General features: G+C 39.0%; 1 protein-coding gene across 2 annotated transcripts in view; it reads left to right on the top strand.

Moving 5' to 3' along the window:
- The window catches only part of EYS (eyes shut homolog), a 1,023,641-nt gene that overhangs the window by 214,009 nt on the left and 792,769 nt on the right, over nucleotides 1–16,863 (top strand). For both annotated transcript variants that reach the window (XM_026844748.1, XM_026844747.1), the window contains one exon: nucleotides 689–848. In XM_026844748.1, coding sequence (XP_026700549.1) covers nucleotides 689–848 — 160 coding nt within the window. The remainder of the gene's footprint in view (nucleotides 1–688; nucleotides 849–16,863) is intronic.

Genomic DNA, 16,863 nt, shown 5'->3' with positions numbered 1-16,863 from the left:
GGGGGGGCTGGGGGGAAATGAAACCCTTTGTCCAATGAGTCATGACTGCATTGTCATTGTCCCAAAACTAAAGATATGTAATGTGTGAAGACTATCAAAGATATCTCCATTACTCCAGAAATTTATTTTTTCTTAAATGAGTAAATCTAGCCTTCTACTCAAAAACTTCACTAGATAGATTCAGATCTTCCCCTTTCCTCTGAAGAAAATATTTTTATTTATTTTAGTTGTCAGATAGGGTCAGAATGTATAACAGAAACCCCATATTATGTTTTCTCATTACTGGTTGGCCACTGTGTTTGTCTTGCAGGTTGTGTTAGTATCACTGCTTGGATTCTACTTTACCTCCAGGCTTTTTAAATGCTTTTTGCACACTCTGTTCTTCTGTTCCTGCGGACAGCTCAATCCCTTACAGCCAGTAATTATCTTGCCATTTCCTCCTACTCACATGTCCTCTTTTCCCATAATTTTTTGACAGACATGGTAAATAAGTTCTGCCTCTCTCAACTCTTTTATCATCTGCAAATAGAGGCACAAAGAATAGTCTCAGCTGGATGTAACACTGAATTCTACTGTACTTTTACTCAGTAATAAAATACAAGACCTAAAGAATTTTCTACAAATTTTCACATTATGTTGTCATTATTTTGTTTTCTCTGTTTTTTGTTTTTGTGTTTGTTATATCTAGTGCCTCTGTGCACCTGGATGGACAGGAAAATTTTGCCAATTTGCTGAAGATGCATGTTTAATTTACCCAAATAGTTGTTCTGATGGAGGAACTTGCATCGATATGAGCCAACTGAGAGAGCAACCTTTGTTTCAGTGTTTATGTTCTCATGATTTCACAGGTAAGGCATAAAAACCCCATGTAGCAGTCTGTAGTTTCATTTCCTTCTAAATATTCAAGTATAGAAATAAAAAAAAAAAAAAAAAAAAAAGGAATAGACAAGTGTTTGAATGAGTAATTAACATCTCTTTGTATTTTCCGCCCTTTGCCATGATGCCTACAAAATCTAAATCAAACTATATAGGTTTCTTTTGAAGCTTCCAGTTAAGGTTATATTAAGGGTAGACCTAGAGTAAATTTCAGCTTTAGTTTAAAAGATTCAGTGTATGTCTACATGCATGTGAGCTGGATGTTTGCCTTTTTATTACAGTTCCTGGAGATCTAATTAATGAAAGAGATGGAGTCCAGGGAGTTTGTTAGTTTGTATCAGTCTGTATTTGTTCAGATAACTTTAGTTACCTTTTTGAGAGCTGAATCCCACCTCCTATTTTGAGTCCTTGGTGGGCCACCAATAATTAATACAATTTAATTTGAGATGGGGTTAAATGATTCACTCGACTTCAGAACTGTAATGTGAGACCTAGTGAACAAGTCTTCAAGACTCTATGTACCATCTGTCAGGAAACATTTTCAGAGGGGGAATTAAGACTACCTGTGTTAGATATTTGTTAGTGGTTGAAAGCATTTGACACTGTCCCACATGACATCCTTGTCTCTAAACTGGAGAGACGTATCTCATGGATGGACAGCTCAGTAGTTAAAGAATTGGCTGTTGGTCACACTTGAAGAGTTGCAGTCAATGGATCAATGTCAAGTTGAGACCAGTGACAGGTGGCATTCCTCAGGGGTCACTATTGGGAACAGCGCTGTTTAACATCTTTGTAAGAGAAATGGACAGTGGGAATGAGTGCACCCTCAGCAAGCTTGCTGATGACACCAAGCTGTGTGGTGATGGTTGACGTGCTGGAGGGGAGGGGTGTCATCTAGAGGGACCTTGACAGGCTTGAGAGTTGGGCCAGTGCAAAGCTCATGAAGTCCAACAAGGGCAAGTTCAAGGTCCTGCACAAGGGTCAAGACAATCCCAAGTACAAATACAAGCTGGGTGATGAGTTGATTGAAATCCACCCTGCGGAGAAGGAATTTTGGATCTTAGTGGATGGAAAACTGAATGTGAGCTAGCAATGTACTCTCACAGCCCAGAAAGCCAACAACATCCTGGGCTGCACCAGATGAAATGTGGCCAGCAGGTTGTGGGAGGTGATTCTTCCCCTTTACGCCATGCTTGTGAGACCCCACCTGGAGTACTGTGTCCAGCTCTCACCCCCCCAACATAAAGAAGCCATGGATCTGCTTGAACAGATCCAGAGGAGGCCCATGAAGATGATCAGGGGCTGGAGCACCTCTCCTAGGTCGATTGCCTGAGAGAATTGGGGTTGTTCATTTTAGAGAAGGCTCTGGGGAGACCTTATAGCAGCATTCTGGTACTTAAAGGGGGCCTACAGGAAAGATGGAGAGGGACTATTTATCAGGGAGTATATGAGATGACAAGGGCTAATGGATTTTAACTGAAATAGGATACATTTAAATTAGATGTAAGGAAGAAATTCTTTACTGTGAGGGTGGTGAGACACTGGCACAGGTTGCTCAGAGAAGCTGTGGCTGCCCCCTCCCTGGCAGTGTTCAAGGCCAGGTTGGACGGGGCTGTGGGCAACCTGGGCTAGTGGAAGGTGTCCCTGCCCACGGCAGGGGGGTTGGAACTAGATGATCTCTTAGGCCCCTTCCAACACAAACCATTCTATGATTTTATGAGATACTTCTTTCAGAAGTGTTTTGCTTTCAATCAGATACAGAAGAAGCCTAGAAAAATAATTCAGGTTAACCACAGTAGTTTTTAACTGACAAGAAAAACAATTTCTAATTTTTACTCCAGCCTTACCCCTTAAATAGAAGCTCATTTAAGTTTGATTCTACAACCCTTCACTAAATTTTGGTTAGAGAGAGAAGTGAAAAAGGAGCATTAAATTTGATTCACTCCAGTTTTAGGTAACATAAAGAAAACAGATCTATATGCATATCAATTTAAAGGGCCAAAAAGTTTAACAGAATTTAAAAAATAACCAATTTAAAGATAGAAAGTTATTCTTTATTACCTAAAGAATGAAAATTAAATTAATCTTAAAAAATGCTAGTAAAACACAGATGAAGCAGACCAACCTACTACCATTGAAAAAGTAATCATAGAATCATATACTAGAAATTTGTAACAGTCAACCCTATATTTTCAATTCCATCTTGCCACCCATATGATTTTCTTTTTTCAACATAGTCTTGGGTTGGGGTTTTTTTGGTGCGACAAATAAAATTATGGATTTGTTAATAAAAGTAATGTTTCACTACAGTACTTCTAGGCTTTTGAGATAACAGTCCAGTCTCTACCGTACAATATAATCATGAAACAGAAGTCTGACAGAGTAGTACATGGCTATAGTCCATAGCAATAAATATATGGAATTAGTAGAATTTAACATCAATAAAGGCTGAGTTCAAGTGGAAGTGACTTCAGTCTTCAGGAGCATCGTAGTATAAGGCTGAGATTCTTTACTTTGTGGGATCTCATAGTAATAGATTATTTATATTATAATAGAGTTCCTTTTCTTTTTTTTTTTTTTTACTTTATATGTTTAAATAATCACTTAATTCTTCACTTTTTTTCCTTTTTTTTTTTTTTTTTTTAATTTATACCTGTTTATTGTTTCATTTATATGTTTGGTAAGGGAGAGGGAAGGACAATGCAGTGACAATTTTGGCATGTTTACTTGACTTCTGAATTAAATAGCATCTGCAACCAGAAAGGCTATTGCAATTTCACATCTAATTGTTCTTAATTGTGTTTATAAATTATAAACACTACAGCTGCAGCCTTTGCATTAACATTTGAATCATATTTGGAATAGACTTATCTTAGGGAGAACAAAATATTACGTATCTAACGGTCTATCTGAGTACCATCACACAACACATGAGGGACAACCAGATGATCAGGCCCCGTCAGCATGGGTTTATGAAAGGCAGGTCCTGCCTGACAAACCTGATCTCCTTCTATGACAGAGCGACCTGCTTATTGGGTGAGGGAAAGGCTGTGGATGTTGTTTACCTTGACTTTAGTAAGGACTTTGACACCATTTCCCACAGCATTGTCCAGGCAAAACTGGCTGCTCGTGGCTTGGATGGGCACACGCTTTGCTGGGTAAAAAACTGTCTGGATGGCCGGGCCCAAAGAGTTGTGGTGAATGGAGTTAAATCCAGTTGGCGGCCGGTCACCAGTGGTGTCCCCCAGGGCTCGGTGTTGGGGCCACTCCTGTTTAACATCTTTATTGATGATCTAGACGAGGGGATCGAGTGCGCCCTCAGTCAGTTTGCAGGTGACCCCAAGTTGGGTGGGAGTGTTGATCTGCTCGAGGGCAGGGAGGCTCTGCAGAGAGACCTGGACAGGCTGGAGCCATAGGCTGAGGCCAACTGGAGGAGTTTCCATAAGGCCAAATGCCGGGGGCTGCCCTTGGGCCACAACAACCCCCAGCAGCGCTACAGGCTTGGGGAGGAGTGGCTGGAGAGCTGCCAGTCAGAGAGGGACCTGGGGGGGTTGATTGACAGCCGGCTGAACAGGAGCCAGCAGTGTGCCCAGGGGGCCAAGAAGGCCAATGGCATCCTGGCTTGTGTCAGCAATAGCGTGGCCAGCAGGGACAGGGAAGGGATCTGACCCCTGTACTCGGCACTGGTGAGGCCGCCCCTCGATTCCTGTGTTCAGTTTTGGGCCCCTCACTCCAAAAAGGACATTGAATGACTCGAGCGTGTCCAGAGAAGGGCAACGAAGCTGGTGCAGGGTCTGGAGCACAGGTCGTACGGGGAGCGGCTGAGGGAACTGGGGGTGTTTAGTCTAGAGAAGAGGAGGCTGAGGGGAGACCTCATCGCCCTCTACAGCTCCCTGAAAGGAGGTTGCAGAGAGCTGGGGATGAGTCTCTTTAACCAAGTAACAAGTGATAGGACAAGAGGGAATGACCTCAAGTTGCACCAGGGTAATAGGAAGCATTTCTTTACAGAACAGGTTGTTAGGCGTTGGAATGGGCTGCCCAGGGCAGTGGTGGAGTCCTCATCCCTGGAGGTGTTTAAGTGTCAGGTTAACATAGCTCTTAGGAATATGGTGTATTTCAGAACTGTCAATGTTAGGCTAATGGTTGGAAGAGATGATCTTCAAAGTTTTTTTCTAGCTGAGATGATTCTGTAACATTCTCAGCTGTGAAAAGTAGAACTATGATACAAAAAGTAATAAACCCATTTCATGAAGGTTTCATAGTCTTTAATAACACCTTGTAGAAGCTTAGCATATATATACAAATGCAGTTTTAAATGACTTTTTAAATTTCTGTTTATATGTAAAATAAATCTTGGATATTTGACTCAAAAATATTCATGTGTTTTGTTCAAATGGTCAAAGGAGGGAATAAAAAGTTTATAAAATATAGTTATTTTTGTTGAATAGATATAATGACTTTTGTGCTTTCAATTTCCTTCTACACTTGGTTCTTTTTTTTTTTTCCTTTTCCTTTTGCACTTCTTTGAAAGTAGATAAAACATTTGCACCTACAATAGTGCATTTAAGTAACATGGCTTATGACATTGAAATGAAATAATCTATGTCAGCGATTTCTCATGTTTTGCACAGTGGACCAGCAATCCTTGAAGAAGTTTCCTCTAATTAATTACTATCTTTCCTTGTGTGTATAGCAATCACATTGGCAGGAATTGTTTGGGCATGTTAGACACTTTATTTAGTTGGTAGAAAAGTCCTTCAATTAAAATAATCTTACTCCTGCTAAAATGAACCCCAAGCAACCTCACTAACCAGAATTTAAAGTACTACTTCAATTACATATTTCTTCCCCATCTTCAAATTTTCCTTTTAGAAGATTCATTAAGATCATTCACAGATTTATTCACAATTTATTTTTCTCTTTTTCTTATTGTTTTATCTTTGAGACAGGACTGCTATTTTCTACAAGTATAGAGGAAAGAAATATAAACAGACTTGGATGAAGCATACACTGTTGTACTATGTAGGTAGTTTGAGACAGTCATCTGCAGAAAGAATCTCTGATGCCATAATAACTAATATCCCAGAGAAGAAGATATGGGGTATAAAAGTTCTTATATCTTTCACAGTCTAGTTGTGACAGTTAGACAACATTTATATTAGTGAACAAAACAATTACATGGCCTAATTCAGACTCTTTAATCTGGTCAAATCCACATTTTAAAATTATTTTTTTCTCCAGAATACAGTTGTGTCATGGTTTAACCCTTGTGGACAGCTGAGCACCATGCACGTGGTTGCTCACTCTCACGCATTGGGTGGGGAAGAAATTGGGAAGGTTAAAAGTAAGAAAATTTTTGAAATTTGAGATAAAGACAGTTTAATCGGTAAACCAAAAGCTGCACACACAAGCACAGCAAATTAAGGAATTCATTCACTACTTACCATTGTCAGGCAGGTGTTCAGCCATCTTCTGAATATTTGGAGAAGGTCTCTGTTTCATGTTGAAGTACAGTGGAAGTCTCATAAGTCTCAAAACTCAAATAGCTAAAAAGAACAATAACATTTATTTCACAGCTCCATTTCCTGTACTAAAGGTGATTTGGTAAGGGAAACTTTGTACCGTCATGGGAGGTCCCTATATCACAGGATTGTCAATGGAATTACACAGCAGTATATATCTCAACAAAAAATGTTGTAATTTTAAGCTTTGTTCATTGCACTTTGTGTGTTATAACCGTTGTCACCTTTGAAAGAGAAATTGCTAGTGCACTCAGATTCCAAACATCAATGACCATAGGCTGAAATAATGGAATAAAAGAAGTCACTTGCTAGGTATTACTAGAAGAATTCACTCGGAATATTTATCTTCATTAAATGAAGAAAAAAGGAGCAGCTTGTTGCTTTTCAGAGGATTCAATTTTCTGCTAAAGAACTTTCAGTGATAACTGACAGAAAGCAAAAATAACAACAAAAATAGTTCAATCTCTAACACTCTTCAGCAGATGACTAGAAATGTTCCCTGCTCTTTAAAATGTCTTTTAGAAGGTGTGGCTGAATAACATCATTTAGGGTGGAAGGCAAATGATTTTAGCTAGGGCATGGGTCTTTATAAAGATCTCTCACCTAAGATAGCAAGATGGATTACATGAAAACACAATTCCTCTCCATCTGGAGCATTCCAATGTATATAGAGATAAAAGGATAGAGAAGTAAGCAATGCAAAAATAGAAAGAACACTTTAAACCATACAGGTATAATATTTAATTTGAAACTGATAAACAAAAGAACACTAAGCGAGGGCTGATGTCTGATGTAACATCCTTGACTTTTCTCAGGTCTTGATTTCCACAAAAAATATTAAGACCACTTAAATTTTCATGATAGAAAAACTTTTTTTTTTTTTTTTCCTTTGGCATGCATCAATTGCATGAAAAGCCAAAAGACTATAAAAATATTCTACCTGATATTTCAAAGAGAAATATAATAGTATTTAAGTTCTAGCAGCCTCTAAAATGGAATAAAATGTTCAGAATGCATGGGGATATTTATGAATATGTTCAATTTTCTTAGTATTTGATTTTCTGGTTTAAGTCACTGTACAGTGAATGTATTTGGCCCATATGAATAAGGAACAATTTTGATAGGATTTTTCTCTGTCGAGAATAGTTATTTATGACACGGTTAACTTAAAGATGCTGTAGTTTGTTAAGAAACGTATCAGTCTATGAATTTCTAAGTAAATAATTAGTAAAGTTCTCAACTGAAGGACTTCCTTAAAAATGTGCCCTTAAACTTGAGATATAAAATAACTACATCTGCTCATGAACTCCAACACTTTCACCCACCTCTGTCAAACTTTTCCCTTTTTTTAAGCAAAGTACAAGATCCTTGACGTTTTACTTTGTGGGAATATTAGACTAGGACTCAAACCAGAGTGGTACTCTACACCACTGACAGTATTTAGAAGTATAACATTTTCATGAAGAGACATAGTGGGAGTGTTTCTTAATCACAGTGTGTTCATGTGAAAGTCTCTTCAAAGTCAGGTGAATACAAAACAAACTACTTTCTTCTCTTGTTTTCCACTTCCTACCAGCCTACTATGGCTCATTTTACTAAGACACACAACTCTTAAATTTACTCTCACAGAGTTTCCAGAACTCTGCTAATTTGCATTAGCTTGTCTGTCTTTTCTGGCTTTATATTTATCCATGTCTATACTTTCCTTGTTTACTCATTCAGAGTAAAAGCTTAAAGGAATTTAAGGTGTTTTCTCCATGGATAGTTTCGTAAGTCTCTCAACAGAGAACACCAGTGCACTATTCACTCTCATTACCCAACATATAAATCTGCTGTAAGTGACAAGGGAAACTAGGAATTTGCAGTTTTCTTTAAGCATTCAGAGGCAGCTGGAGAGATGGTGTACATTCAAATAGGTCTATATTACCCCCCAAAAAAAATCATCAAATCATCAACAAGAAACAGGAGGAGAATATGTCTTTTATGTAAATTTAGTCAAAAAGCCTTCAGAATAAGTTGTTTGAAGTGCTTTTAAAAGTTGATTATCTATAATAGCCATAGAGACATTTTTTCTGCTTCTCAGCTGAGTCTGTGTGGATTATCTCACCCAAAACAGCATTTCAGATCTTACCTAGGTACAAAAATTGTTGACAGGACTATAAAATCACCTATGACACTAATGGGTTTAATACATGATAAAGTGTGTAGTGTGGATGTAAATACAGCATGTTTAAAATAGAAAATGCATTGGAGAGATGAGCATCACTATCATGTAGACCTAGGTACTGGTTTTGTTACACAACTGATCTTCATAGCTCTATTTTATTTCTTTAAAAAAATTTACTCTTACATCTTTTATCTCCTGAAGTCTTTCTGTGTAGTGAAAGCATTCAAACGGGAATTTAGTGTTTCTGAAGTAATTATCATGAATGAAACTATGTAGAAATCATTATTAAGAAAAACAGTTACCTGTTTTACCATGTTCAATTAAACCAATCCACCACAGTATTCTTATACCAGCCTGAACATTGACCTTCCTCTTCAAAATGTGCATAATTATGATTAATCTTAATTACTTAATTGCTTACTTTTTCTCAGACACAATGCACCACATCATTAGCTGTCATAGTTCATTGTATCTCCACTGAGGCTAGGATTATGCAAAGATATATATTAAATCTTCGAGGTTTTCTTCTAATTCACAAGCTTGTGTTCAGTATTGTTTCTTCTAAAAAGAAACCCAAAACCCGATTCTGTTGAAATACTGTATACAATACTACAATGTGACAGAATTAAGGCATGGCTTTGTCTGTGCTATTGATGTCTGCTATTTATGTATATTTTTCCCGTGACATAAACAGTCTTCCTAGGCACTGTAAGACCTCTCTGCTTTCTTTTTAACCTGTATTACACTGGAAACTTACATTCAGCAACAGCTTCTGTACTTCAGTCTTTACTCTGGTACTCTCTCTGAATAGTTCAGATTTTCTTTTTCTGAAATATACTTGCTTCAATTTCTATGTCCTGAGACATATCTCAATTTTAAAATCTATTCCTTCAAAATATTTAACCTCTTTAGATCTGTTTGTATTACTCATTTCTCCTCAGTATTTGCCACCAATTTGGTATAAACTCTGTATGTGATTAAAGTTTTGTTTAATCTCCTTTCCAGATCATTAATAAGAACATTAAATAGCATTAAAATGAACATCACAGAGTACTGCGTCCAGCTCTGGAGCCCTCAGCACAGGAAAGACAGGGACCCATTGGAGCAGGTCCAGACGAGGGCCATGAAGATGATACAGAGGCTGGGGCAACTCTCCTGTGAGGAAATGCTGAGAGAGTTGGGGTTGTTCAGCCTATGGAAGAGAAGGCGCTGAGGACACTTTATTGCAGCCTTTCAGTACTTAAAGGGAGCTTATAGGAAAAATAGGGACAAACTTTTTAGCAGGGTCTGTAGCAAAAAGACAATGGGTAACGATTTTAAACTAAAAGAGGATAGATTTAGACTAGGTATAAGGAAGAAATTTTTTATAATGAGAGTGGTAAAACACTGGAACAGGTTGCCCAGAAAGGTGGTAGATGTCCCATCCCTGGAAACATTCAGGCTTGACAGGGCTTTGAGCAACCTGATCTAGTGGAAGATGTCCCTGCTCATTTCAGGGAGGTTGGACTGGATGATCTTTAAAGGTCCCTTCCAAACCAAATTATAATATGATCAGTCTTTGGGGCAACTTTCAAATTTGGACTGCAGTCCAAGAACACTGATATTCATCTTTGCTGCATGTTTATAAGTTATCTCATCCTGTTCCAATTCAGAATTATTCTGTCTAAAAAATTAGACTCAATTTGCCAAGGAATTTTTATAAAACTTAGAAATACCATCAGCTTTCTGGAATTCCAGGTGTGACATTTGTGCCTCTTCCAGAGGGCAGAGGGACCTGCAAGGATGGTGGTGTTTATCCAGCCTGGGTAAGATGCTGATTCTGGAATGTTCCCTCTCTCTGGAGTGACTCTGTGAGTCTTTGTTGTGGATTTCTTCATATTTCACATATGATGATTTGATGGATTCCCTTCATTCAAGGAAGAGCTTAAAGAAGAGTGAAAGAAGATATAACTGGAGGAATTTGAATTTTCTCTGTTACAGGCATGAAAAATGTTTTGCATATCCTTCTAGTATCCTGGTGGGGTTTTTTTATGCACCAGATTTTTTAGTGGCACATATGAAGGGCACTTTGGCAACAAAACAAGCAAACTCTCACAAGAGAATAAGAGACTATTTAAAAGAGAGGTCTTCAAAGGACTTTTCCAAGGGCTGAATCTTTAAGACCAGCTTTCCAGCTAAATCCTGGAGACAGCTGAAACAAAGGACAGATAATCTATTAGATGGTCAAAAGTCATATTGTATGTTCCAGAATAATGAGTTCATTTAAGAGCCAAGGTTAATAAAATACATCTCAAACAAATTTAAAGACATTCTGTAAAAAGTAGCTCAGCTAAAAGACTAAGCTAAAACAGTTACAGAGGAACTTTCGGGAGACACTATTCTTAAGAGTCTTTGAATGATTCATTTCATTCCAAAACAGGAGAAGGTGAAATTTTAACTTCATATTTAACATCTGAGAATATCTGCCCATGTTTATAATTCATGCAGCAGTAGACAACAGGGATAAGTCATAAGTTGACTGTGGCCAGTGCGAGTCTTTCTGATTTTTTCAAAAAGGTTTAAATCCAGCTCTATGTAAATAAAAAGATGCTATCTACTAAAATTTGAGAATAAGTATACTACAGTTCACTTGAACTAGAAAATGTTTGTTTTAAAGTTTGGATACCCTAAGCCTATGAAGCTGGGGCAGTATTTAGTGAATATATGCATTCCACTTTGGCTGCTCTCACTTATTTGGACACATGTGTCCCTGTGTTAAAAAAGTTATGCAGTTTTCATAAGAGGGGAAATACCTTTCTAGAACACTGGTCCAATGTATGGTGTAAATGTGCCTAATATCTTTCACCTAAACGATTTAGTAAAAGATGAGTTCCAGTCTCAGAACTGTTATCTCCAACCCCAGCAAATTCTCATTTTTCAGGAGCTAATGGAAACTATCCCCTTTAGATCTTACTTAGAAAAACTGTGTCAGTACAAATTATCACAATTTTCTCAGGTTTACCCTCTATAATCCCTTCCTCTCAGAAGAATAACTCTTCTTCACAGAGATTTGTGAAACACTATCCTAAAATGGAGATAGAAAGAGTTTTGTAAGTATGCGAGAAATTTTGGGACCAGATGGGATACACCCGAGGGTGCTGAAGGAGCTGGCTGAGGTGCTCGACAAGCCGCTTTCCGCCATTTACCAGCAGTCCTGGCTGACTGGGGAGGTCCTGACAGATTGGAAATTGGCCAATGTGACATCCATCGATAAAAACAGCCGGAATGATGATCCGGAAAATTACAGGCCTGTCAGCTTGACTTCGGTACCTGGGAAGCTGATGGAGCAGCTCATCCTGAGTACCATCACATAGCACGTGCAGGACAACCAGATGCTCAGGCCCAGTCAGCATGGGTTTATGAAAGACAGGTCCTTTATGTGATCTTCTATAACAGAGCAACCTGCTTATTGGGTGAGGGAAAGGCTGTGGATGTTGTTTACCTTGACTTTAGTAAGGCCTTTGACACCGTTTCCCACAGCATTCTCCTGGTGAAACTGGCTGATTGAGGATTGGATGGGCACACGCTTTGCTGGGTAAAAAACTGTCTGGATGGCCGGGCCCAAAGAGTTGTGGTAAACGGTGTTAAATCCAGTTGGTGGCCGGTCATAAGTGGTGTCCCCCAGGGCTCGGTGTTGGGGCCACTCCCGTTTAACATCTTTATTGATGATCTAGACGAGGGGATCGAGTGCACCCTCAGTCAGTTTGCAGATGACCCCAAGTTGGGTGGGAGTGTTGATCTGCTCGAGGGCAGGGAGGCTCTGCAGAGAGACCTGGACAGGCTGGAGCCATGGGCTGAGGCCAACTGGAGGAGTTTCAATGAGGCCAAATGCCAGGGGCTGCCCTTGGTCCACAACAACCCCCAGCAGCGCCACAGGCTTGGGGAGGAGTGGCTGGAGAGCTGCCAGTCAGAGAGGGACCTGGGGGGGGTTGATTGACAGCTGGCTGAACAGGAGCCAGCAGTGTGCCCAGGTGGCCAAGAAGGCCAATGGCATCCTGGCTTGTGTCAGCAATAGCGTGGCCAGCAGGGACAGGGAAGGGATCTGACCCCTGTACTCGGCACTGGTGAGGCCGCCCCTCGATTCCTGTGTTCAGTTTTGGGCCCCTCACTCCAAAAAGGACATTGAATGACTCGAGCGTGTCCAGAGAAGGGCAACGAAGCTGGTGCAGGGTCTGGAGCACAGGTCGTACGGGGAGCGGCTGAGGGAACTGGGGGTGTTTAGTCTGGAGAAGAGGAGGCTGAGGGGAGACCTCATCGCCCTCTACAGCTCCCTGAAAGGAGGCTGCAGAGAGCTGGAGGTGAGCCTCTTTAACCAAATAGTAAGCAACAGGACAAGAGGGAATGGCCTCAAGTTGCACCAGGGAAAGTTCAGACTAGATATCAGGAAGCATTTATTTACAGAACGGGTTGTTAGGTGTTGGAATGGGCTGCCCAGGGCAGTGGTGGAGTCCCCATCCCTGGAGGTGTCTTAGAGTCGGGTCGACATAGCGCTGAGGGATCTGGTGTAGTTGGGAATGATCAGTGTTAGGTTACTGGTTGGACTAGGTGATCTTCAAGGTCCTTTCCAACCTAGTTGATTCTGTGAGTCTGTGAAATTATCATTAGAAATGCAAATTTTGCCAAAAAATAATATTCATAAATTATTTTCCGAACACCACTGTAAATATGTACATTCTGAAACCAACTGCCATTTCAGATGGCTGTATCATTAATTCATTATTTTTTTCTTAAATATTGGGATAGAGGTAGTGATAGTCAACAAATGAACTAATTCAGTATGATGTATCTTTAGTAATTTTAAAGTTAAAAATTTAGTTTAAACAGGTTGTCTAGATTTCATCTATAGTCAGTGGAGTTTATCCAGTTGTAAGAATCCTCGACCCACCTATAACAAATATATCTCCACCACTGGGATGAATTATATGTTTCTTTTTTTTCTTTTTTTTTTTTTTTTTTTTTTTTTTTTTTTTTTTTAATCATTATACATTTATATTTTATTCTAAGAGGACTGAAAAAATATATATATTCTGATTTTAAGTAAATCTTCATTTTAATATTTATGATAGCTAGTTTATTAAGGACAGATTTTTCATGTAGCCTATAATAGAACTTTCAAATTCTAATGTCAAACCCGAGTAATTGTTCAAGTGTCTGAGTTACAGTCAGTCAGAAGCTTTTAACACCTCCATGTGTGAATTGACAGATCAGTTCTTTATTTCTGCTTTTTTAAAATTATTTTCTCATTCACTGATACTACTTTAGTTCAAAAAGCACAAAGATTAATTATTATGCCCAGACATCTCTAAGAATATATTTACTGCACAGTTCTACAAAACTCCAAATGGAAATGAGGAAATATTCAGAATCCATGAAAACCTATTTTCCAACTTCTAGTGGGTCCAATAAATATTACTGTGAGTGGATTTATTGTCTTTTAAAATAATTAAATGTAAAGTTCCTGTAAGTGGGATAAAACATGGCTAAATTTTAGGTGCCAACATGTAAATATCTATACCTGGCTTGACACTCTGTGCTCTCTGCCGGTTCTTTGGAAATATATGAGAATTTTAAAGACTCCACTCATCTAATCTATTTTGTACATAGAACAGGATAAGATAAGCCACGCTTCAGAAGTGAAGAGCTTTTCATGGCCTGTAAATGCAATGGCATGAATGCGAAGGCCCACATTTCAAAAGTTGACTCTTAACAGCCCATGCCCTGCCAAAGAATATATTTTTTAATGTTCCTACTAGCTTTTTGGTTTAAATGGTTAAAAAGTAATGGGTCTGTGTGTATATCTGCATGTGCACATGTGTGTACATATACACTAAATCTACATGGGTCTTATAACTACATACTGGTTGTTTAGTTACATAGTTTATAAAAAAAAAAGATAAGGAGAGAAGTGCAAAAATAGACCAAAGCAGATCACATAAAACTAAAAATACCTCTAGCAACTACAAGTGCCACTAAAGTCCTAAGTAATGTCAATTATGATTTTAGAGCTTAAAATGTTTGGGTCACTTAAAAATTAAACACTCTTATTAGAAGTGCTGCCTTTTCACACTGCAATATGTAAGGCAACTGCAAGCTATATTCTTTATAAGGACCTTCAGGAAGTTATTTGGTAAAATCAGACTTACTGATACATACATCTCGACTTACTAGTACATACATCTCTAGCTGATTCTTTTATCCTCAAAACCTTGGTTATGGGAAAGGGAGAAGCACACCGTATGTACATGTAATTTACTGGCAATGTAACCAAAATATTAAAAACTTAATCATTATTGGGCCATATATAATCACTACAGAAAATTAATTAAAATGTAGTCTAAATTGGGACTTACACAAATTTTAATTTCTGCCCCTTTTCATGACATTATATTCACCTCTCTCCCCCCTCCTCCAGGTCTTAAGGTCAGTGGTTGAATAGTGGTGGTGTTGGGGACAGTGTTAGAGTCCTTCACTGGGACAACTATGATATTCATACTGGTGGTTTCTTCTTCATCTCTCTAGGATCCACTTGGAATCATTTCTATATGTCTGCTAAAATTCTTTTAGACTTTTTCTTCACTGGGCTTCAGTCTATTTTGTAGATAAATTTACTTTTTATTGTGCTTCTAATGTATATTAAATTTTTTTTTTTTTTTTTTTTTTTTTTTTTTTTTTTTTAATCTTTAAGACCAGTTTTGTCCAGCTCTAGGTCTGCGTTCTTTAACTGATCATTGTTTATAGCCATGGGGTCTCCAATGCCAAACCTGTGCCCCATCTCTTATAATTCCATGCCTGTGTTCCTCACATGGAATCCTGTGTCTCCACACCGCAGGGCCTCTGTTGTACCAGCTCTGTATTTCTTTATGTATTTTCTTTGTATAAATCTCATCCTGTATAGAATAACTACTTGTTACTACTATCTGTATAAAACTATGGTTGTACCATACAAAGATAAACACAAGTAAAGCATATTAGAAGAAAAAAACTGGTGTTACAGGTAAGCCAAGTAAAACATCACTCCAGGAAAGACAGATCAAACCTGATGAGCCTCAGTCCTAAGGCCTTGTAAATTCAGTGGAAAGCTCATGGCCTATTCCTAGCAGTGGCAGTGTTGTATTGCAAGGCTACTTGGTAAAACCCCTCATGTTTCCTTTCAGAATTTGTATTGCATTTGCCACCTTTCCTTCTTCTGGTCCAAAAGTAAATTTAAATGATTGCTCATATGCTACTGACAGTACTTCAGCCATGTCATATTTTAGTCCCTTTAGAGTTCTTAGATGAAAAGACCCCAGATTTGGTTATGTGTTATTATTTATCAGTGTAATGTCTGGCTGATCTGGAATTGGTTTTCCCCTGTAGCAGCCCTCAGGTGCTGTGTTTTATGTTGGGAGCTGGCAGGGTGTTGGTAGCACCCTGGTGTTGTGGCTACTGCTGAGCAGGGCTTACACAGCACCAAGGCTCTTTCCGACATTTCCCGCCACCCCAAGTAGGACGGGGTGGGCAAGATCTTGGGAGGGGACACAGCCAGGACAACTGACCCGAACTGACCAAAGGGATATTCCAGACCATGTGACGTCTGCTCAGGATAAAGCTGGGAGAAAGGAGGAAGGGGGTGGGGTCACCCTTGGTCCTCCGAGACAACCACTATGTGTATGGGAGCCCTGATCCTGAGAAGGCCCGACATCGCCTCTTCATGGGAAGTAGAGAGTAAATCTCTTTTATTTTTATTTGCTTCCACGTGCAGACCTTTGCTTTGCTTTGCTTATGTTAAAACTGCTTGGGTTTTACCCACAAGGGCTGGGGTTTTTTCCTATCTTATTTTCTTTCCTCTCTTTGCCCTGTTGAGGAAAATAAGGGGAAGGGGGAGAAAGTGATAGAGTGACATGGTGGGTACCTGGCATTAAGCCAAGGTCAAACCACCACAATCAGGTACAGATGTATGTTAGTTTATCTTCTTCTTAGCTGGCTGATACCAACGCCAGAGTTACGTAGTTTCTTTAGTGCATCATGGATTCCAAGCTAACAAACACAGATGAGAAGTAAGGTATACTCTTTGGAGTTTAGTATACTAATGTAGTAAAAAGTCATTCCATAGTACACAGGAAATGGAAGTGGAGATGGGCTGTTTGAGACAAATATAGAGACATTACCTGAGTGTGCATGGATGGAGTTAGAAAAGCTAAAGATCAGCTGGAGATGAAACTAGCAAGAAACAGGAAGGAAAATAAAGTTTTCTATAAGTACATTGGTAGAAAAAGAAAA

Source organism: Athene cunicularia (assembly GCF_003259725.1).
Source record: "Athene cunicularia isolate RWA chromosome 3 unlocalized genomic scaffold, athCun1 chr3_part1, whole genome shotgun sequence".
Classification (NCBI taxonomy): domain Eukaryota; kingdom Metazoa; phylum Chordata; class Aves; order Strigiformes; family Strigidae; genus Athene; species Athene cunicularia.
Note: the sequence above shows the minus strand (reverse complement) of the source record. Positions and strands in the feature narration are given on the sequence as shown.